General features: G+C 36.4%; 1 protein-coding gene across 6 annotated transcripts in view; it reads right to left on the reverse strand.

Moving 5' to 3' along the window:
• Positions 1–23271, reverse strand: part of NUBPL (NUBP iron-sulfur cluster assembly factor, mitochondrial) — a 94873-nt gene that overhangs the window by 55833 nt on the left and 15769 nt on the right. For 3 of the 6 annotated variants that reach the window (XM_075030312.1, XM_075030316.1, XM_075030310.1), the window contains exons 4-7: positions 20408–20498; positions 8324–8506; positions 6568–6607; positions 6387–6477 (exon numbers count right to left, since the gene is read on the reverse strand). In XM_075030312.1, the coding sequence (XP_074886413.1) occupies positions 6387–6477; positions 6568–6607; positions 8324–8506; positions 20408–20498 (405 nt within the window). Of the gene's footprint in view, positions 1–6386; positions 6478–6567; positions 6608–8323; positions 8507–9970; positions 10125–13265; positions 13305–20407; positions 20499–23271 lie in introns of all 6 variants that reach the window. The other 3 variants (XM_075030311.1, XM_075030314.1, XM_075030313.1) reach the window with 3 other exon arrangements.

Raw genomic sequence — 23271 nt, forward strand, 5'->3', positions numbered from 1 at the left:
GCTCAATAGAAAAAAATGTATAATAAATTTATTTTATAAATATGAAAAAAGTATCAAAGGAAGAAGTTTAGATTTACTTGGAAGTTGTAGATACTAGTCTTTATTTCTGTGCTTCTCTTCAGAAGTGATTACCCACTTCAGTACTGAACATGGTATATAAACAGAATGAAATTTGCATGGTTCCAAAAATGTAAGGCAAAAGAAAGTATGTAGACACAAACAGAAGCTGAAGGACAACACTTAGTAAACTACACTAATCAATCAGGCAGACAGCTTAGCATGTGGTACCTAACTACCTTACTGACAATGTTCTTGTATATTGCTTCCATATCAAATGCACATCATTCCTTCTAATTTGGAATGTTTTCCCCTAATTTCTCCATTGTTCCATTTGTAAGAAATCTATTTATACACACAGGCAAACTAGATGGTAAAAAACTGTGAAAATTTATATGCTGAAGAATTTATGCGATTTAACACAGTGTGTTATAAACACACATGATAAATGACACTGGACTGATGTGTACAGACATCAGATACAGAACATTCTGCTGCATTGAACATGCACAGTAAAACAGTCAATGGCAGCATGGTAGCTATTTTACCAGGTACAAATACCTGCTATTTGCCCTCAATACCTTATCTATTTTTCTGGTCTTCCCAAGCGTACCATTAATGTATACCTAAAATAAACCACATTTAAAGAAAAATTGTCCCCAAATCCACATATGCAACCTCTCTAATTTAAATGGTGGAAAGGAGAATACAAATAACTACATACACACTTCTCAAACAGTAGCAACTGCACATAATAATTTACTAACTAATGTATGTCAAACAAAAATAGTATTGAACATTTATATTCTCCTCTATAGAGATGGGCCACTTCAGGCAATGATCAAAAACCCACAACAATATAGCCTCCATAGTCTTTGCTCTCCAAGAATTAAATACTACTACTGTTTCCAAGTTAATCTAATCCCAAAGCTTTAAACATAATTTTTTACTGTTCCATTCACTCCACTGTTGCTTTTATGGCAGCTTTTTCACAGAGGCTCTTGAAATATCCCAGACCTCACAACCCACAGTCTGCTCAGTATTTCAGAGACAATTTATCCATCTGTCTGCATCTTCCCTACTCCCAATAACATATGATACTCTACAACTACTTATGTATGATAACTAAGCATCAGAGAATTATGCTACAAAAAAGGTTTGAGTATATATATGTATACTCACACATACACACTCTAATATATATATATATATATACACACACACACACTATCACCATTACCTCAGACAAGTGCTGGTTTCGAAGCAGTTCTCTTAGTAGAGGACAGCTTCAGAAAGAAAGCAGCACACAAAATCTCCATCTCTAGCCAAACTTTCAAAATTACATACAATTGTAATAATTGCATAAACCGAGTTAAAGTTTTTTTTAAAGGACAAGACTGGATCTTCAGACTACAGCCCTATTCAACTTTGGGTTGAGCTAATAAAATCATTTTGATCATTCTTCTGCTGAATTTATGGTTTTCAACATGAATCTATAGGGGATAAAGCCTGTCCTTGCTTCAAAGTGCAAGGTCCCATTTCCTTTTGCTCATGTGCAACTGCTCTGCATTGGAAGTTTTATGAAATCTGGTTCCTGCTAATTTCCCTGTATTCTTTCCTTTCCAATTATATCCCTCCCAGTGAAACTTTGGTTTATTTTAGTTTTCTTTCAATACATACCTTTTATAAAACAGAGGCACTAAAGTTGTTCCAAAAGAAGCAGCAAGAAAGAGATGGAAGAATTACAATTAGATAATAATAAGAGTGTTTTAGGAACTCATTAGAATTGAGCCACGCCAGGAAATGCTTCATCGTCTTTCTGGGAAAATGTGTTCATCCTTATCAGGTACATCTAAGGAACTTTAGAGCTCACAGTACACTTAACAGTGCTGAGGCTCTACTATATAGCCATACTATACCAAGGATGCTGCCAATGCACAAAATGTTCTTGATACTCTAGAGGAGCATGATAAGGAAGAAATACAAGAGTCTTGCCATGTAAGGTCCAACTAGCCTACAAAAACATAGGTTAAAGTGTCATGTCAGTGTAAGAAATCCTGTTGAGGATGTTAACCAACCACAGATCCCCACCTTGAAAAGAGAGCAGATTTTGGGGCTAGTTCCAAGGGGACTGTTTGCACTTAACAGAATTGCTGACTTCTATAATCCATGTTGTGTAGGTAACACTTGCTTCTAATAGTAATACAACTTTATCTATTGATATGACAAAGACACCAGGAGAACACTACATGCTGAAATATGAGCTCATATTTTACCTGTAGTCCCATTTTTTAATTTGATTTTTTTTTAATAGAAAAGCTGACATGTCTGCTACATATTGAACTTTTTTTCCTTCCCTGCTGGTATTTCAACTTGATAACACATGTAAAGTAAGATAGAGCGTTCAAGGTCAGAGAAACCAACACTTACTATCCTTCATATTAAAAGTTTTACTGATTAACTGCCTAAACAAGAAACCCCCTCCATTCGTATTGCTGCTATAACTATAGCAGCTATTAAATTGGCAGCCAAAACTGTGCTATTTCCTCTCCCCCAACCTTTTGGCAGAACAATTGCCACATTATACTCCAGGACATACAGCAGCCAGTCATGCTGCTCCTGGATCCGTTCAGAATTGTGCCTGCACCCTTCTAATTGCTCCTTTGCCACTGAACTGTCAAGATGTCCTCAGACAAAAATGAGAACGGTGCTAGAAAACTTACCATGCAGACTGTATGGGACAGTGGTGATGACCATTTAAAATCCTTGTTGCAAAAGCAGTTTAAACCAGCAAACAAGTTTTGCTTGCCTGTTTTGGTTTGGTTTTGGGGTTTTTTTTAATAATCTTTCTATTTCTAAGGTTCTTAGCTGTCTACTTGATACTTATTTCAACAGAGCTTTTCAGACACATTACTGTTCAAGTACTGGCTTTAGGTAACTCAAAAAAATTTGTATCTTTACTGTACTTAGCCTAAAGGTTAATCAGAAGTCACTCCCACAACAAATACACCAAGACGATGCATTCTGAGGTAGCTTGTTTAATCTAAACCAAGTACCATAGCACTGAGTCAAGACACACACAGAGTAAAGGAACAAGTGCTGAATGGGACTGTACAAAAGAGTAGGCAGCTTCTGAAGTGTATGTTAAGTGAAAACTGAATAGAAAGGGCTAGTGCTACAGATAACACTGGAGAACTATCAAAACTTCCCTACCTGGGCTTTAACAATATCTTCAGAGAAACAAACTATCTTTTAAAGAAACTGAAGTAAACAAAAAAATACTCTCTTCTATCTCACCTACAGGCAAGCAAGATTCAAAGGAAGTGTTAACAGAGGTGAAAGAATTTTTACATGAAGGTAACTATGGCAGGGACATGGGAAGAGTTAAAACCCAGATAAGAGGAAAAAAAAAAAATCACCCTGCAGGATGAACAGGCCTACAGTACATCTAATAATGTGAACAAAAAAGTTGTACAGTACACTAAACCGTTAACTCTAATTTGTATTATAAGGCACATTTCCTTCAAACTCTGTTTAAGGAAAATGATATGATGTGTTCCAGAAAACTGTCTTTGCTCATGAGATGTGGATTACCAGACAAACAGCAAGCACTAATTTTGGTCTTCAATGTTATTGCCTGTTATCTACCAGTCTGACACCATACAACACACAAGAACAAAGGTAGCTTGTCAGACCAGCCATGTGGCAAAAGGAGAGCCTGGATTTAAAAGGTGGTGTTACATCTGAAAAGTGATGTACATCCTGGCCATATGCAAGTAGAAGTGAAGAGAGACAAAAACGAGAATGGAATCTGGACTGTGCTGAAAAGCCATTCATCTGCCAAAGAAGTAAAACTAGAGAAGGACAAATATACACATATTACAAAGAGTGAGGTTACATGCAGTAAGTATATAAGAAAGCACATAATGTTTATATTTAACAAATGTATTTTCCAAAGTAAGAGTTCCAGAAATTTAATTAAGTTGCAAGTGTAAGAGAAGCATTTAAATACTCATTACAGGCACAGACCAATTATGAGTTAACAAGTTAATGAGTTAACAAGTCCCCACTAATGAATTTGGAAGCTAGGCCCTTCAATGCTTTCTTGGAGCATCTGAAGCATGATAAAGTCTGGAAAAGAGATTTGTTCATACGGAAAAAAACCAAACAAGCATCCACAGTTATTTACAGAGTGAACACATAGTCTTGATGATCTTAAACAAAAAAACCCTCTACCATCTAACAATAAACACCATTATAAAATACCACCAGAGTTTTTGATGCAAAAGTCTGGGAACCTCTGTGTTTTCTATGTGGTTGACTTAATTATTTTAAGAACTTAATATTTTATCAGCTTGTCTGAATGCACACAAGCTCCTTACATTATACTATAAATCTAAATTAGGGAGCTAATTTAAGTAGTTTATATGTAGCTATAGAGGTAAAGCAGCTACTTCTTAAGAACATGGTTTTAGAAAGTTAAATACAAGCAGAAGTATTTTAGTCTTGCAAGCAACTTTATCCTGTCAAACAAAAGGTAATAGCTAAGATCAACCAGAACAGATAAAGAGAAAATAAGGAAAAATTTTAAAGCTCCCAACAGATCACAAAACTATTTCTAATATAAAATGGAATGACAGTATCTTTAAAAAAATCATTGCATGCTGTGGTCATCTCTTGTTTAGGTGTCCAAGGCTATAACACTACTGGTTCTACAGTTAACCCCTTCCTGAGACTGACTAGTAACTATGTCAGAAGGGAGATTATAGTTTTTAAAGCAAAAGTAGCATGCATTAGGCTGGAAAATTTACCAGTTATTTTCTAAAAACCACAGTACATGTGGTATATGTACATTAGATAGAACCTGCTGTTTCTCCATGTGACCTGTGAGCTTCTTTCTTCGAAGGAGGAGATACAAACAACTTTTTCCAGCACAGATTTAAGACTACCCTGGTCATCATGCAGAAGCAAAATGCTTGTGGGGAGAAGAAATTTAGCTGTGAAGCCTTCGTCTTTCAGAATTCAGGTTCCACTCTCAGGGAAATCACTGATGCCCCAAGTATTAATGGACTCTGTTTCGTTCTACAGCATGATCAGCCAGCACGTTACTGCTTCATCGGTTGCTAGGGAGCAACGAGCTCATTACATGGCATCATCCACACCCTCCACAAGGATACTGGCACATGCTTCCCATCTGGGGATACTACTGACTGAAGTAATGGCACTGGAGTGCCTGCCAGTCTTCAGTCTCCCAGGATGGAGTATGCCAATACAGCAGGTGCTAACTTTAGCTCTACCTTCGAGATTTTAGGCTCTAGTCTTTGTGAGCCTGGCCAATGCAATGCAACACACAAAGAGGTCAGAACAGCCTTCCACAGCTATTGGCATGGACACCCCTTATATTTAAAGGCCAGACCTAGACAAAGATGTTCTTCCTGAAATTTTGGCAGATACACGGCTTTGTTGACTAGGGCAATGACTGCCACTATTCTAATGTCTGTGTTAGAGGAGAATTCAGTAAAAATGGAAAAAGGCTGGGGGGGGGGGGGGGGGAGGATCTTCTTTTCAGTCATTAAGGGAGCCCAAGATTTGGAGGCATTCACAAAAGACATACAGAAATGTAGTGATCTCCAAGCTGTATACATTAAAACGTTGGAATGGATGTCAGTTGTGAACAATCTGGGTCACTTCAAAGTCTAAACATGCAAACCAAATGCATTTTTTCAGCTGTTTGTCTCATTAGCACTTCACAGATTTATTCACAATAAGAGGAAAAAAAAAAAATCTGTCAAGAAATAAAAAAAAGCCACCCTGCTTCCATATGCCAGGAAATTTATTAACTAACAATCTATCTGCATTACACAGATATGGTATCTAATGATTTTCATGTACCTGTCATATGTTAAATGCCATCCAAGAATTCTTAGTGCTGGTGAATTAACAAGCACATAAGGGAATACAGCGGTCAATATGCATAGACAGCTATACATTCAAATCCTTAGACAACTTCAAAATGCCTTTTGGTTTTTTTTTTAACAATGACATAAAGAAACAGAGAAAGGAATGAGAAGGAAGGCAAATTGGGGTGATTCACTCATCAAATGCATGGAACAACAGCTTTATTTGAAGGGGATAGGTAAATGCAAAAAGTGTCAACTTTCCATCTTACCTGAAGTTAAGATTAAATTCTTAAGAATTTATGACCACAAAGATACAAAAATGCTCACCACTAATGAATGAAATAGTGTCATGGACACTAACGTTATCACTTAAATGCGTTTTAAAATAACCGATTAGTTTGAAACACAAATACGTACCTAAGTCCTTACCTGTCTCAACAATTTCTCAACAGCTGACATTACCATGAGCCCTCTCCACACAACAGGGGCAGTCTCTTCTATCAAGAAGCCCATAGACATGCTGAAACAACAAAGCGAAAACTTAAGCTTTCCAGCACAATACCAAATACAGCTTTAAAGAAGCTTGATTTAAATTAAAACATATGCTCACCATGCGATTCCATAGTTCTTAAGGGGCCTCATTAGATTTTCTAAAACAGAAGGAAACAATGGGTTTTTTGAGGGCGGGGGGGGGGGGAGTTGGTTTTACAGTTTGGTTTCAGATATTTATTTTTTTTTAAGAAATAAGCTTACACATTTTTTTTTTCCTCTTAAGAGCAGTGTTCTCTCTCTGTTAAAAGCATTTGTCTATTTTTTTCCCCCTCATACCTTCAATATACGTATACATTTATCTATTCTACCCAAGAACCTGGCCTCACTTTTTCTTAGGTTACATTTTACTGATACCATTCATCTTCTGCCAGAATAACAATGCATTTGCCCATAATATAATGTCACTTTGTGCTCTTGAAACCGACCTTATCTATTTGTATGAAATCCCCATGCTGTGAGGCATAAATCCCCTATCGGACAGCCCTCTACCTTTGCAATACTTTGCTAAAAGCCGAGTCATTGATATCAGAACAAAAATCAAAGTCCTACAACACAATGAGATTTTAATTTTTTTTTTTAAACTATGCTATCACTAATCTCATGAATCAGAGGATGGTTCCCATTAACACACCAGTGTTTGGGGGAATTCTTCTTGTATTAAGTCTGCTTTGGAACCCCAGAGGAGAGGTACCAAATAAAGCCACCCCTAAACTACATGCTGTCAACAGGTCCAAGTAAGAAGTCCTGAATTTCTTCAGACTGGCAGGAGTCTGCAGGACTTCTAAAATTCCTGTAGGAGCAAAAGATGCTTATTTGAACATTGCAGAGGTAATGTCCTTGTGATGCTCCATATTCCTATGCTTTCCAGTGTCAAGAAAAAAAAGCGGAGGGAGAAATATTGTAATAGTTCTGCTGGCAAAGGGGCAAGCAAGCAGAAAGTAAACAACAACAACAACAGAGTGCATTCAAAACAAAACCTTGCAAAAGCCAAAAACTCCACTTTATAGTCTCTGCCATCTAAATCCACACTTTATCTCAAAATGGCGCACACACACACAAAACAACAACAGGAATTTTATTTGGTCTAGCCGGTTTATTTTAATAGCATGCACAGGCAGGAACCAGCAGAAAACAGAAAGAATACTTTAAGCAACAAAAAATATATTCTAATATGTATTTTGACAGAAACTTTTGATGCACCCAAAGTAAAATATATATAGACAGTAAAATAAAAACAACATTAATATAATGCAGTGCATTCAAAGTTGAACTCCAAATTCAGACAAAATAACACCCAAGAGCATGCAAATTAAACAGTTAAACTCTACAGATGAAAGCTTTCAAGCAATCAAGTAAGCCAGCATTCAAGTCATGTAATTTTGTAGAAATATGGCTGAAAATAAATTGGATGTTTTGGTTTACAAATCAAAAAGAACAAAATAGGAAGCTAAATAAATCACTTGCATGACTATTGCGTTCAGGAATGAGTATGGAACTACTACTGGAAAAGAGATGGCCTTGGACTGATGCACTGCACCAGTGTAATGCAATTCTTCTTTACTTGTGCAGCTCTTTTCAGTGTTTAGTTAGGGCTTATTTTGGTGGCATTATACTGTCTAACAGCATTTCTAGGAATCACAGTCTTACTTCTCCCCCCTGCAGTAAGATAGTTTTGTTATGAAGAGGTTGATGACATCTGAGCTTCAGCCTAGAGCCATCTCTAGTCACTGCTTTGGTGTCCTTGTAAACAACATATGTACCACCACAAGTTATAATACTGTTAGAAGTCTTGAGAAAAATGACTACATATTTACCTATGAGAGGGTTTTCAAAAAAGAAACAGGAAAAAAAAGTATCTGCAACAGCATGTATCACTGCAGATTCACAGTCTGCTTCATTTTTGCCATGAAATAGTAATGATTTTAAGAAAAAAAAAAACAAAAGAAAACAAAAAGGTGAGGCCAATCCTTGACTGCTCAGCACATGAGGACCAGGAACTGGAAGGTAAGAAGAATGGAAAAGATGCATTTATTCTGAGGAAGTTCACCAAAATACTCTGCCACTTCTCAGTCCAATCCAAGTGCTCTACAGTATGTCGGTCAAATATCCAGAGGCTAACATCTCAACATCCACTACCTGCATAGACAGTTTCTTCTATATAGAGCCCAGGAAGACATACTAATCTTACAGAACAGACGCACCTTTAGAGATCTCCCTCTCCACCTCAGTGGGTAAAATAGAAAAGTTGCTGTGAGTACACATACGCTGACCTAGAGAGTAGCCAAAGGGGCCTCTCTGTTGTTAAAACATGTGTGCTGTTTATTTCTCAACAGCAGAGTTGCATTTTATGAAAACTGGATCTTACTTTCTTTGGGTAACAACAAGGACTATAAACTGCTCCAAGCAGCAAGATTTAATCAAATTTATACAACGCACAACAATTCACAACCTGCTGTATATTGTGGCTATAATGTTCTGCATATTCTCAAAGCAATACAAAATACTGCAGAGCACCCCACTGATCGCCTACTGCTAAAAAGCATTCTTAAGACTATCTCAAATCTGAAGTGCTTCAGTGGGCTCTGGTAATCACCCTTGTCTCATCAAAAGCAACAGGCATTCCTCCTCCTTCGCCCTGGGTCTCATGAAGATTTTATAAAACATAACATGTAAAGAAGATTCAGCTTAATTAGATCTCAGTAACATCTCTAACTTCCATTGCTTTCAGACTACAGTTAACACTTTCTTCTCTGTTATCAGATGCCTACCATACAACTCCAAAATTCCAACACACAACAAAACAGATTTCTTAAAATCGCAACATACAGAAATACTATGCCACCTACATTAAGACATCAACAAAATATCCCTGCTTACAACTTCTCAGTAAGCTTGATGGCCCTAAATAAAAGGGTGCTGTGTTTTCTCTGAACATACAAAATCAGACCAGTAAGATCAACAGAACACCAATGACAGGTCAATCAAATGCCTTTTCTAGTAGGATACAAGTAGGGCACTGGAAAAGGCAGGCACATGCAAATTCATGACAGCATTACAGCAGATTGCTGATTAAAAGAGTTCTAGGACTGGTCTGAAGACTGGATTGCTACTCACACAGGGAAGAACGATGTTGAAGTCATTAGTATGGATCTTCTGCATTTTGTAATTTTTTTTTATTTTTTTTTTTAACTTTTTTCCCTCCAGAAAAATCAAGCCTTGCAGACTATCCTGGCAAGGTGAGTTACTCCATTCTTTTTCTCTAGAAAGCCTAACATAGCCCATTTAATGGTGGCCATAGGTTAGTGCAGCACAGAAAGTATGTAGAGAGCTATATATAGGGTTTTGGCTGGGAAAGGGTTCAATTTCTTCATAGTAGCTTGCATGGTGCTATGTTTTGGATTTTTGGTGAACACAGTGTCAATAACACAGAGATATTTTAGTTGTTGCTGAGCAGTGCTTACCCAAAGCCGAGGCCTTTTCTGCTCCTCACCCCACCCCACCAGCGAGCAGGCTGGGGGGGCACAAGGAGTTGGGAGGGGACACAGCCGGGACAGCTGGCCCCAACTGACCCAAGGGGTATTCCAGACCTTATGATGTCATGCACAGCATCTAAAGCTGGGGGAAGAAGAAGGAAGGGGGGGGGGATGTTCAGAGTGATGGCATTTGTCTTCCCAAGTGACCGTTACGCGTGATGGAGCCCTGCTTTCCTGGAGATGGCTGAACACCTGCCTGCCCACGGGAAGTGGTGAATGGATTCTTTGTTTTGCTTTGCTTGTGTGCACAGCTTCTGCTTTACCTATTAAACTGTCTTTATCTCAACCCATGAGGTTTTTGCACTTTTACCCTTCTGATTCTCTCCCCTATCCTGCTGTGTGGGGAGTGAGTGAGCAGCTGTGTGGTGCTCAGTTGCCCATTGGGGTTAGACCACAAAGAGACAATTTCAATTCTTGGCTTACTTTTCAGAAGAGGTCTACTGACTGATACATTATAGCAAGCAAAGGCTTACATTTAGTCTTATCTCATCGGGTAAGTAAAGATCATTATTCCAGGAGATTGTGATGTTACACTACACCTCCTTAGGAGGCATCATGCTATTTAAGAAAAGCAAAGGTAGCTTATGATTATTAAATATAAGTATAGTAGATTTGCTAGGGTGTTGCATGATCCATTTTGAGCTCACTGACTGAGCGAGCACTAATGCAGAGGAGTTGCTCAGAGTTTTCAAGTATCTCAGATAAGGGGTATGTTGGGGTTTTTTACCATTTCAAAGGCAAAAAAAATACCCAAACATGAAATGAGAACACTAGAAACTCAGATTTTTCTCCTTGTTAAAGATTTCCCATTGTACTCAGCTACTTTTGGAACTTGCCAATATAATGGAAGATCAGAGACTTCCTAGAATTACAACTAATTATTTTAATGTTTACCTTCAATAAATCTTAATAGTAGAAGTCATCTGTCTGTCCTAACTGGACTTTGGTCATCAAGCAGGAAAGTGGCAATTTTAAGTTGTTCTAGGATGGGACATCAATAGCTAAATCTATCAAAAAGTAGAACAATTGTATGATTTTCCAGTTAAAAACATCCTACTGACCTTTGCATGCAGATTTCCAAGTGTTTCCAAAGCCAGTACCAATGCAGAAGTGTTTGCCAGCACAGATGCCACTGCAAGCTCTGGGCTATGCTCTGAATGTGTCTGTTTCCCGATTCTTAATTTTTATACGAGCCCCATTTCCATGACACCCATGCACCCAAAATGAACATTTTTACCTAACAACATGCTTCTGAGGTGGGGAAGTATTATCTCATGTTACAGATGAGGGAATCGAGACTTGGACTGTGAAACTTGCTCTAGATTATTCAAGAATCCTGTGGATTTGGAGACCTATGCTGTGTTCCCCCAAGGTTTGATGCTCTAACAGAGCCATGACTCCACTTACAGCATCTCCAAAGTTGGAAAGCACGTAATGCACAACTGATAAACATCTAGGAGATCTAAACAGTTTAGATGCATTGATGAAGTTATGTATTTTCCTTTGAAATTCCCAAATATGTCTGAAAGAATTAAAATTTTAAAAAGCAAACTGAGGCACAGTGTACAACAGAAAAAGCTGTAGAAAGTTACACTACATATTGTCTGTAATACCTGGGTCTCTGAAGAACATTTTACCATCTCACATTTAAGCATTAAAGCAGCAGCTTTAAAAGTATGTTTCTGAATAGCACATAAGTTTAAGTATTCCTTCATCTTTCATAGTGTGTTATTTAAATAAAACCCATACTGTAATTCCCCTGTATATATTTATCAAAATCTGAGCAAGTTGATACTTCTTCATAGTTTATACAAAAGCTAAAGGTTCTGCTGCTGTTTGCACAGCTCATCATTGGCAGAGGTTTTCATGACAAATTGCTGTTTTCCACCTCCTTACATCTCAGTGGCATCTCACTGCCTGAAACACAGACGTATAGCACAACAAAACACACAGTCACCATGCTAGTCAGAGAGACACTGCAAAATAGTCTGTGGATTCCAGTACGTTAAACAAGATTATCTGAGACAAACTCAATTAATGTGCCATACATACAGGCAAGCTGAAACAGATTTTCAGCATGGTCACTTGTAAAATCTCAAAAATTTTTGCATCATCTGGTTTTTAATTGTGTAGAATTTCATGCTGCAGAGACTACAGAATACTCTATCACAATATAAGTTAGGACTCCAACTTATACAGCACCTTCTGTTAATCACAGTAAACAGTAATTCTCATTGGCTGTCACTATGTAGAAGTATAAGGAACTTACTTGCTCTTTATTTTGGAAGTCACCTCCCAAGTTCAATGCTCTGTAATGGGGGGATCCAGAGGAGGGAAGGAGGGAAGGAGGGAAGGAGGGAAGGAGGGAAGGAGGGAAGGAGGGAAGGAGGGAAGGAGGGAAGGAGGGAAGGAGGGAAGGAGGGAAGGAGGGAAGGAGGGAAGGAGGGAAGGAGGGAAGGAGACATAGGACAGGAAGAGTAGCAAAAAGGTTGGGCTTTACTTGTATAAATATAGATGTCTCCAGCCACTCTGGATGCCTTAGGGTGCTGAGATTTGTACAGGGTTAGCAGATTTGACAGAGGACATAGGGGAGAGCCACACCTTCTGAAGGGGCTGCTAGATGCAGGCACCATACTCCAGCATGTTTAAAGCAGTACTAGTTTCCTAAGCAAAGGCAAGTGAATTCCACTGACAGGGCAGCAAAGGGAAAAGAAATGCAGTAGAGGGGAGGGGGACAAATAGCAACAGGGCCCCAGGATATCCCACAATAAAACACAGAGACACCGACCTACGTCAGAGGAAAGGATGCTGTCACCAAAAGGAGGTTTGTCAGTCACAAATTTGAAATCATTGTTTTAACTGCTTATGCCAGAAGCCCAGAATATTCTATGGCAAGTGACAGACTAATTGAGACTTCAAGCTTGATTTCACACCTTGTTATAAGTTTATTTGCAGGATTGCCCCAGAAATACTGCAATTCATATTTTAAGCTTGAAGAGCTCCACACAAGGAAGGCTGTGATTTTCCATTACACCCTGCACTAACAATGTTATCTAACCATGAACACATCACAAATAACTTAAACCACAGCAAACTAGCAATGAGACTCAAAGGGCATTATTCAATGCTCACAGTTCAACTTTAAGAAACAAACGCATAAAGAAATGCAGCTTTTCCCAAAAGATTTGCTTCTCATATTCAGTCAGTCTACCAATCCCATTACCTGAGTAGGTTTTCCGCTTTTTTTTTTCCTCCTGATAGACTGCAAAGGAAACAAAGCTCTGTAAAAACTTTTTCATTAATGGAACTGTTTTGCAGATATGACTTCATCAGTCCCACCTAAAAGCAAAAGAACTAATTGCTTGCTGGAAGACTATACTTCAAAAGCAAGTCCAGCACAAGTGAACAGCACAGTGATCTAGTCATATCTTTGTCACATTTTAAAGCATTGCTGACTTGTTAGGTTTAGAATAGTAACACAGGACTAGTTTTAAGTATCTTGCTGTTACCTTCCATCACAAACGTCTTCCTCACAATCATTAAAATAACCTGCATTTTGAAAAGCCCTCAGACCCCCATGGAACCAAAAAACTTTATTTATAGTGGATCAAAAGCTTTATTAGACTAATTTGGGTGGGAATGAAATAGACCAATACAACATCCAGTTCAAGGCTTCTGTCCTGACACACAGAACCTCCGGGAAGGCTCATGTTATCTGAAGCACTGACTTGGTTCTGTGAGAGGGGGACTGCCCAGGTCAGTCACATAACAACTGACAGTAAAGCAGAACAGGGAGAAGCAGGAACCTGAGAAGCAGACATTCCCTACGCATTACCTTCAATTCAAGATCTAACTTAAAAAAACATTCCAGTTAACTAAGGACTTTCATTGCTTTCAAAGCAAAACTATGGAACTCAATACATTTGAGTCAATTCAGCCTTTTTAGGTTCAATATTGTAATTAAGATCTCAAAAAAGAGATGTAGGTGAAAAAACATGGAAGAAAACACTGTTCAAAGGATTATGTGTAATTTAAAAAAAAAAAAAAAAAAAGAGGCACCTGGACACTGATGACACAGATGAACACTATAGTCAACTTGTTGATTGTCCACTTAAAGTGTTTCTGTGTATATTAAATACTCCCTTTTGCATTTCACATGAATCCCATCATACATCCCTCTGTGATTTTATTGTAACTTCATCACTTGTAAAATGAAGTTCTATACTCTTTACAAGATTGCAACCATCAACTAAAGCAAAGGAAAGAGATGCTAGCTTTTAAACTCTTACTGTCACTTTTAACCTCTGGTCACTACAGGGAAAGGATTAAAATACATTTTTTCTATTTTTGATGTATTCTGCTTCATTTCTTTATTCTGAAAAGCCACTCCATTGTACTGTAGAGAAGGGGAAGGAAAAAGTGAAAATACAGCAAGAAACCCACAGAGAAAAACACACGAAAGTGAAATTGAAAGGTAAAAATATTGACAAAATTCAGAATTATTTACAATTCTTTAATTTTACTTCTAGCAGAGAAGAGGGATGGAAACATTTATTCCTCTGAAATAAGCAAAAAGGTAAATGTGTTCAGTGTACAAACAAAAAATTAATAATTTCTTTTGTTTATGTATGTACAATGAAATGCGTAACTATCATGTTACTATAATAAAACCATTTTGCAATTTAATTCCAATTTGTAGAAAAGTTGAACCAGACAAACCACTTTTATCTCTAAGAGTAAACTTTATAATATAATGAATATTTGCTAGCCATAATCCATAGCAAAACATTTATAATTACAGCACTGCAGGATTAACATGAAGAGTAATACATTTCCGCTTTAAAGTACTTGAAATGTATTTTTTCAGGCTACAGTGTTTCAGTAATTTATATTGCAATAGCATTTAGTAAAATTTGATTTGCCACTTATCCAAAAAAGATTGCTCTCAGTAAGAGGCTTTAATTACTACATTACATTTCTCATTTTATACTTTTTTGCCTTACTTTTTTGGTAATCTTAAGTATGAATTTATGTATAAGAACAAATAAAATTTTACTAAATTAACCATCTATAAGTTTTTTATTTTTTAAACAGCAGCTAACAACTGCATGGCTATAAATAATTCCTCGCAGAGTTGGGTATCTTCCACCTCCTTTCCCTTCCAAGTAAAGGTCATCAATTTTTTCCACAGGTGAACTCAACAATAGCTGAATTAATCCAGTTTGACGTTAATTGTTACAGGCTTGAGGGCAATAGTCAATGTCCAGAAAAAAAAATATGTAACACTTGAGTATTCTTCTCATTTTCAACTACCTCATCACATATGAAAGAGCCTCCAAAATATAAACCACAACTAGTGGCAAAATAATAATTCAGAATGTTGTAACATGTAAGGTGTATGGGACTACTCTACCTCAGCCATCCAAATAAACTGGGATAAGACATCACGAAAAGTAAACCACAGGGTTTCAGTTCAGACTTCTTTCAAAACAGAATCATAAAGCGTATCATCAGACTATGCACAACCTCAGAATCACTTGTTCACAAATCAAGAGGTAATGGCAGTAGCTAATACGACTTTTTTGAAATAATCAAATTTAGTTTTTATTTAAATTAATCGTGATGCAGTTCCACTGGTAAAGCATGATAAAAGACAACTTTGAGAAAACAAGCTGTATCTTTAAAATTAAACTCTTATGTAAGATCAAGAAACTTCTTCATGGTTACCTCAATAACTACTCTACCTATGTAACATTTTCTCTATTTAACTAGTTTACTCCAAATTTTCTATTTATAACCTTCAAGTGGATGCACCACAATCCCTTGATATGGCTACTTCCAGCAGACATCTTTAAGCAGTCACAACGGATTCTATTTTAAATTATCACTTTCTCTTACAAAATTCTGCTATCACAGTCTAAAGAATAACAGACATGTAAGTGTGTCCCAGTAAAAAATTGCAAGTGTCCATTTCTGACTTTAGAATTTTATCAGTAATTTAATTTCCATAGCTCCTGCAGTATTATTAGACTCAATGGGGCCAGCCACAACTACTGCTAGCATTCTCTCAGAAATTACTTTTTATTTCAGATTTTGATGACAGATGCCCACTACTGATCTTCTGAATTTACTATTTCATTAAGAAATAAAAAAATACACTGACAATATCATAAAATGGCAACAAAGCTTTGAAATATTAAGAGAGCACTCAACTGACAAAGAAAAAAAGCCCACCAAAAACTTCACAATCATTTAAATTAAGTGAAGAAACGTTATCTTTATCTGGCAAAATGGCAGTATCTTTTTGGTAATATAATAGCTTTTACTTTCTACCAACTAGTTTCAATGGTAGATTTTTTTTAAAAAGGAAAACAATGAAATTATGCAGTTCACTAAGCCAGAAAACGGCTTTTATAGTAAATTATTTGGGGAAAGAATAGAAGTAATGCTTTTGTTACTTGTGTTATAAGCGTTGCCCTGTGTATATATTGTAGTTGATGTTAATATTTATTCCACAGTTCGATAATCCTCCATTAACTAATTAAATTCAGGTTTGAACTTATAAACCAATATTTCCCTGACCATTTAAAGTATTTTGAATGACACCCCATTAAATGTTAGCAGACTTTCCAATGTACTACAGTTTGCAAAATTAAATTAATAGAGTATCTTCCATTTATACAGACTCTCTCCTCACTAAGAACTCCTAATTAATTTTGAAAACTTAAATTATAGCATAACTATAATAATTTCTATTCAGAATTAATAATTGCTGCACAGAATTATTCTGTATGGTACCAGGCATCCCTAATCCCTTTTCAACTGCTACGTGCGAGAAAAGAAATAGAAATCAAAGAGTGCAAGAGTGCTCAGAACCTCCTAGGATTTCTCTACAGATTCATTTTCAAATCCAGGCCTCACACTGAAGACTTTAAACATAATTTTTTATTGCTATGCTATTAAAAAAATGTTTTTAATTGACTTATTGTTATGTATACCTTGTTAATGCACATCTCTAACACAGAACTGCCTGGGTTTGCTCAATTACTGTACAAAACAATGTTTGTTCAGAGTTTGTTTTACTCTTGAAAATGTAGCAAGAAATCAAAAAATAACACTAAACCTCATTATACCAAAATACAAGCGTCACACATATTTTTATATCTATACCTGTATATATAAAACTATATATCCACACCACATACATACACCTTTGATGGACCGCTTCCTTGCAAGCTTATCTTATCTGTCACTCATTAAAGGAATCCCTGAAGTTCACAACTAAAGCTTCCTTGGCCTTCCAAATTCCTATTTTCACAATGAAATCCTCTTAATATCAGCTACTTTGCCAACAGTTTCATTGTTGTTACTCTACAGCTTCATCAACTCAAGAGTTAAAAGCGCACAGAGAAGTGAACAGAATTCCTGAATACAAATTCTATCCTGTTATCATTCACACTGAATTACTACATGAGTTTCTCAGCAGACTTGTGTAATGTATCAAGCTTTTGAATACGCAAATCTATTTTCTGTCAGTTAAAAAATAAGGTATCTTCTTAAATCCTAATAAAATTTGCTTGTACGTTCCACACAAGTAGAAAGAATACATTTTAGTGATCAAAATGTAGTGCTTACAAGTCAACAGCAGCCATTTCAATTGAGGGAAATCCTCCAATTTCTATTACATTGAATTCCATATTTTTAGCAACACTCAAAACGTGTTAAGACAAAAACTTACAGTGAATTCTCAGCTGTATACCCAAAATACCTACAGTCACTGAAACTTATATACAAACAAAATTGAGCTGCCCTAATATCTGACTGAATATAATCCTAACTTCTTGCATTCCTAGCAAGCAAATTTTTATGACCATAAGAAATAGACTGGGCAACTTGCTTCTTATTTGTGGCTCATGACATGGATTTAAATTTGGTATGAATTGATAAAATACAGAGCAAAATGTATAAGAAGTTCAAAGTTATCTAATCAATTTTTCAGACAGTGAGAAAAAAGAAAAAAGGAGAATCAAATTTTTACCCAATCTCCTTTGGAAAGGAAAAAGTCAACATCACACAAAAAGGAAAAGAGGAGAGATATGAAGAACACCACAACATAGTCCCTTTTGTGTTCATATTGCATAATGAACTTCAAATGCAAAATTCATAGGAAAAATTCTGTTATGCGAAAACACAGCCTGTATGACATATACCCTCAACAGGGTCCAAAATACAAGAGAATGCGAGAATACTTCAATCTGTATCAGGAAGTCAAACTCTACTGATGATACATGAAAGGATTCAGTTATTTATTACATAACAGAATTATCCTTTGACTTCAAAAAATAAAACAGAAAGCCAACAAATAAAACCAAGTACTCTCCTTCTCTCTTAGAAATTAATCTAAATAAAGTCTGTATTTGTAAGCTATGTACTTAAATGTAGAGAGTACTCGACAGTTGCCTGTATAAGCACATGCAGTGCATCCATATATGAAAATACATTACTTTATCCAGAGCAGAGGGTAAAAGCATAAGGAGACAGAATTTTAATTATATAAGAAATCCTAAGTTTGCCACTTACAAATTTTTCAGAGGCTAACGTTGCAAGCTCAATAGCCACCCCTTAAAGGTATTGGCGCTGTTTCATTCTGCATGCTTTATACCAAGTGAGAACGTATAGAACAACCACCACCACAACACCCATACATATGCACAAATTAATTTCAGTTACAAATGGACATTCTACAACTCTAGCACAGTAGATGTAGAGGGATGGAGCACCTCTCCTGTGAGGAAAGCCTGAGAGAGTTGGGGTTGTTCAGCCTGGAGAAGAGAAGGCTCCGGGGAGACCTCATTGTGGCCTTTTGGTGTTTAAAGGGGGCTTATAAGAAAGACAGGGACAGAGTTTTTAGCAGGGCCTGTTGCGATAGGATAAGGGGTAATGGCTTTAAACTGGAAGAGGGTAGATTCAGGCTAGATATAAGGAAGAAATCTTTTACAATGAGGGTGGTGAAACACTGGAACAGGTTGCCCAGAGAGGTGGCAGATGCCCCATCCCTGGAAACATTCAAGGTCAGGTTGGACGGGGCTCTGAGCAACCTGACCTAGTTGAAGATGTCCCTGCTCACTGCAGGGGGGTTGGACTAGGTGACCTTTGAAGGTCCCTTCCAACCCAAACTATTCTGTGATTCTATGATAAATAAAGATCATGGCATGAAAGGAAGTGGAAGGAATATTTAAATTCCATTTTACCCAGCAATTACTGCCCACAAACGTTAATGGGTATTTACAGTTGATTATTTCATTCAAGCCCTTTTATGTCTTATTTGAACTGGTACACGTTCTTGATCCCTCCCTGTCAACAAGTATTGCCAGCTTGTACTTTCTTCAGTAGGATCCTAGTACTTCTCAATGTGTAGGCCAAGTGTTACAGTGTGAGACTGGTTTTGTCTGTGATTACATGTTTTCAGTTTTTATAATTATATGCACTTTATCATAGGACAGGCAAAACAAAGCATTAAACAAATCCTATCACCTCAGTGTCCCTACCACCCCCAAAAAAGCACACTCGCTTACACTTGAGCATCCCATGAACAGGGAGGGTATCAGGATAAAGCCATTCTTCAGTTTCACACTTGGCTGGCCCGAGTGGAAGTTAAATTTCTGAAAGGTAAACAGACTTGATGCAACCTTTCTACCTTAGGTCTTCCTTTTTTCTCTCCAAACTCTCCCACCTGAATTTGCTTTCCCCCAGACCAGAATCCTTCCTACCAAAAGGAAAATTAGGAGTTTTCTCTACTGTCTTTACCTTCTAGTAGTGAAGTCACCACCACTGCATTCCTAAACACACAACTTCAAATAAAAATGAATCAAGTGGCCTGGCATGTTTGGCTGAAGAAAGAGAGATCAAACACAATCAATTCAATGACATCTTATACAAGCTACTGTAATGACCCTTCTCTTATTTCCTAGAATAGTCTTTTTTTTTTTTTTCCCTAGACTAGTGTTTTTTGTTTTTTAATTTGGAGGTCTTCTGTAGCAGCATCCTGTATAGCAAGTTTAAAACTACTGACAATAACCTTCCTTTCCTAGCTACCCTTTCCAGTGCCTCTAGTAATAATCCATGAAACTCCCAAAGTCTGTGGACCAACATAGAAAGAAAGAAGACCCTGAATATGCTCCTAGTTGTACAAGCTAGCTTTGAAAGCAACCTCATTACTAAAAATAAAAAGTTTAAAAATATATATATATACACTAAGTCTTCATCTTCTGTTTGCATCCCTTCTCTGCCACACCAACAAAGCACCAATGAGTGGTCCATGCTCATCCCTGTACAAAGATGACAGAAAAAATCACTTCCACTTACTTGTTGTTAATTCTGGGTTTCCTTTTAAGTTCATCATCTTTGGAATTGAAGGTCCATATACATCTGCATCAAGTAAACCAACTTCTTTTGTCTGTGTAAGGAATCAAAAAAAAAAAGTGTTTGTCAAAATGTCTGTCTTCCTTTATGAATTATTAGTTGAGCAAAATTTCAAAACTGCCTATAGAAATAAAAACATGGTCTTGATTTTAGATGTAAGTTATCAGTGTCCTTTTCCTTGCTCTCTAAATTGCAATTGAAGCATGAAATATAACAATGTCTCTATAAGTTGAGCCAGATGTCTTCACAAAAATCTAGATTTTCAACACAGAATCCTCACTTGTACATTTTCTTACGTATAATGTAGACCACAGACTTTATATTAACATTATAAGCAATGTTCTCTCTACTCTATGTACACTTATGCAGAAATAATATTTTAACTTTTTTTAAAAGGTATCGAATTTTATTGTTAGAAAAAACAAGCAATGTTTGTAAATATATTCAAATTAATGCTGTTTGTATTATACTAGCAACTACAAGGAATGTGAAAAACATAAAAACCATATTTTTATCTTTCATTTAAGTGGCCAGAATAGACTTTTGCAGACATTTTGATAATACTGAAATGCAAGTTTCTGAAGCCAATTAAGCAGGCATAACATTTTAATCAAATGCATTTACACAAAAGAAAGCTAAAAAATGGGTTTATTCAACTACACATGGTACATTAGGCAATAAACTTTAAATAAAAATTATTTCAACTATGTAGTCTAGACTTATAAGATTCATTTCTATATGCTTTTTATAGACATACATACACATTTTGTAGAAATAAAACTATTTTTCCTACAGATGGTAAGACACACTACTAATTACCAAGTTCTGCAAATTAAGTAGTAAAGAGCAAGCCCTTTAAAGTGCTGAATGTCGAGCTTCTCTAATATAAAAAGCTAACTGTAGTCAACATTTTGCAAAATTGCAAGCAAGTATGTTCAAGGCCTTGTTTGAAGGGTTAAGGCAGCAATGGGAGCTTTTCCAACAATGCCAAATCAGACTTTCACTGTTAGCATTTCAAAATGTGTGCTTCATTTTTTGGATGATGCTTTTGTAATTTGATATCAAATATTAAGCCATTTTGTTATGACAGTTTTGATGGGAAAGATGGAGAGAAAGATAAAGGCTCAGTGATAGCTATCAAGTTTCTGGTTAGAAGAAGAGCGTAACAAGGCTTTTAATGCAAGTATACAGCATCTCTACCCTTGAAAAGGATTTCTAAACAAGAAGTATATTCTGTGGCATCACAATCTGTTTGTTTGTTCTAAAACAGAAATGCACCTGGATTAAAAACCTAGGTATTCAGGCCACTACATCTAAATAAATCTGAATTTCAATTAAGATAAAGAAACTAACAGAAGCTTAGACACCTGAGAAGCAAGACTGACCCTTTTCATAACATACATAATAATTTGAGTTTGGGGTTTGTTTTTCTGTGGGGGTTGCTTTCTTTTTTTTCTTCTTCTCTTTAAGCTGTTGATATTGAACCCTGCAGATACCCTTAACAGCTGAACAATTTAAAGTGTTAAATTTACCTAATATAAGCCAAACGCATCTTAAATTTTACAACTGAGAAGTAAAAATGCATTACCATACATGATCTACTATGTACTTTGAAAAATAAGTTTTTACTACAAAAAACAACCAAATTTGGCTTCAGTCATTCAATGTACTTTTTTATGAAACAGAGCAAAGCATATGTAATTACATGGATTATTTAATTTAGATTTTTTTTAAACATTTCTTTCTTTATAACATCTTGTGAAAGCTATTACAAAAAAGTTCAGGAGTTACTCTGACAAATTATTCTACTTCTTGCCTACTATATGAAAGCTGTAATTTCAAAAAGATTGAAAAGACCCACTTTTATGTTAGATTTCAAAGACATCAACAACAGTATTAGAGCTTCTTTGTTCTTGTACAAAATGCATATTTTAACAGATTAGAAAGATTCATGACTCCATCCCTTTATCTGTGTCAGCAGCTAATCGAACCCATCAAAACATCATCTAAGGGCTGTGCCACCTAATTCCTTCTCCAATGAAAGTAAATATTTGCAGAAAAACCTACATTGTGTTTTAAACCTGACTGACATCCTTTCCCTCAACTTTTTGAGGGTTTTTGCCCCAACAAGGATTGTGACTATCCACTGACTAACTACAATAATCTTACAACTCAGTTTCGTTTTCAGCCTAAAGGGACTGAAGATTTAGGATGATCTAAATTAAGTAGATTGACTTTATGACCTCCTGGGCATAGTCAGATCTTCACCACAGGTCACTTATTCCTAGGAGTCAGCAGGAATGTATCTCCAAGTGTACCAAATTTCCTCAAATGAAGAATAAATACATGCACACTGGAGAAAAATATCCCTCTATTACCTAGAAGGACTTTGCAAATTCAGCTGCTACTCCAAATTACAAAGCTCATCTTTGTTTCAAGCTAATACAATAAACCTGACAGTTTCTCAAACAAATTTACACACTTCCTCAAAACTAAGAAAGATGCCTGTTTCCAAGATGCACTGCTTTTGTTGGTGGATATGGCTCAATAAAACGGTTGTCTTCAAACAGAAAAATAGTTAACAGATTCTCCAGTTTCTACAACTCATGTTAATGAAAGCACAAGTGTTCCTGTAAGCATGGTGCTTTCTACAGGATTATAGGAGAAAGGTCTTTTGGAAAATCTTTAAATAACTGGCAGAACCTCACTGAAGATAGCCTAAGGTAGGTTTTTTTCTTCATCAAGTAATTCAATATGTTGGGTAAAAAGAGTTCATACTGCCTAAAAGTAGCAGCATATAAAGCATT

Source organism: Buteo buteo, chromosome 6, assembly GCF_964188355.1.
Source record: "Buteo buteo chromosome 6, bButBut1.hap1.1, whole genome shotgun sequence".
NCBI classification, from domain to species: Eukaryota; Metazoa; Chordata; class Aves; order Accipitriformes; family Accipitridae; genus Buteo; species Buteo buteo.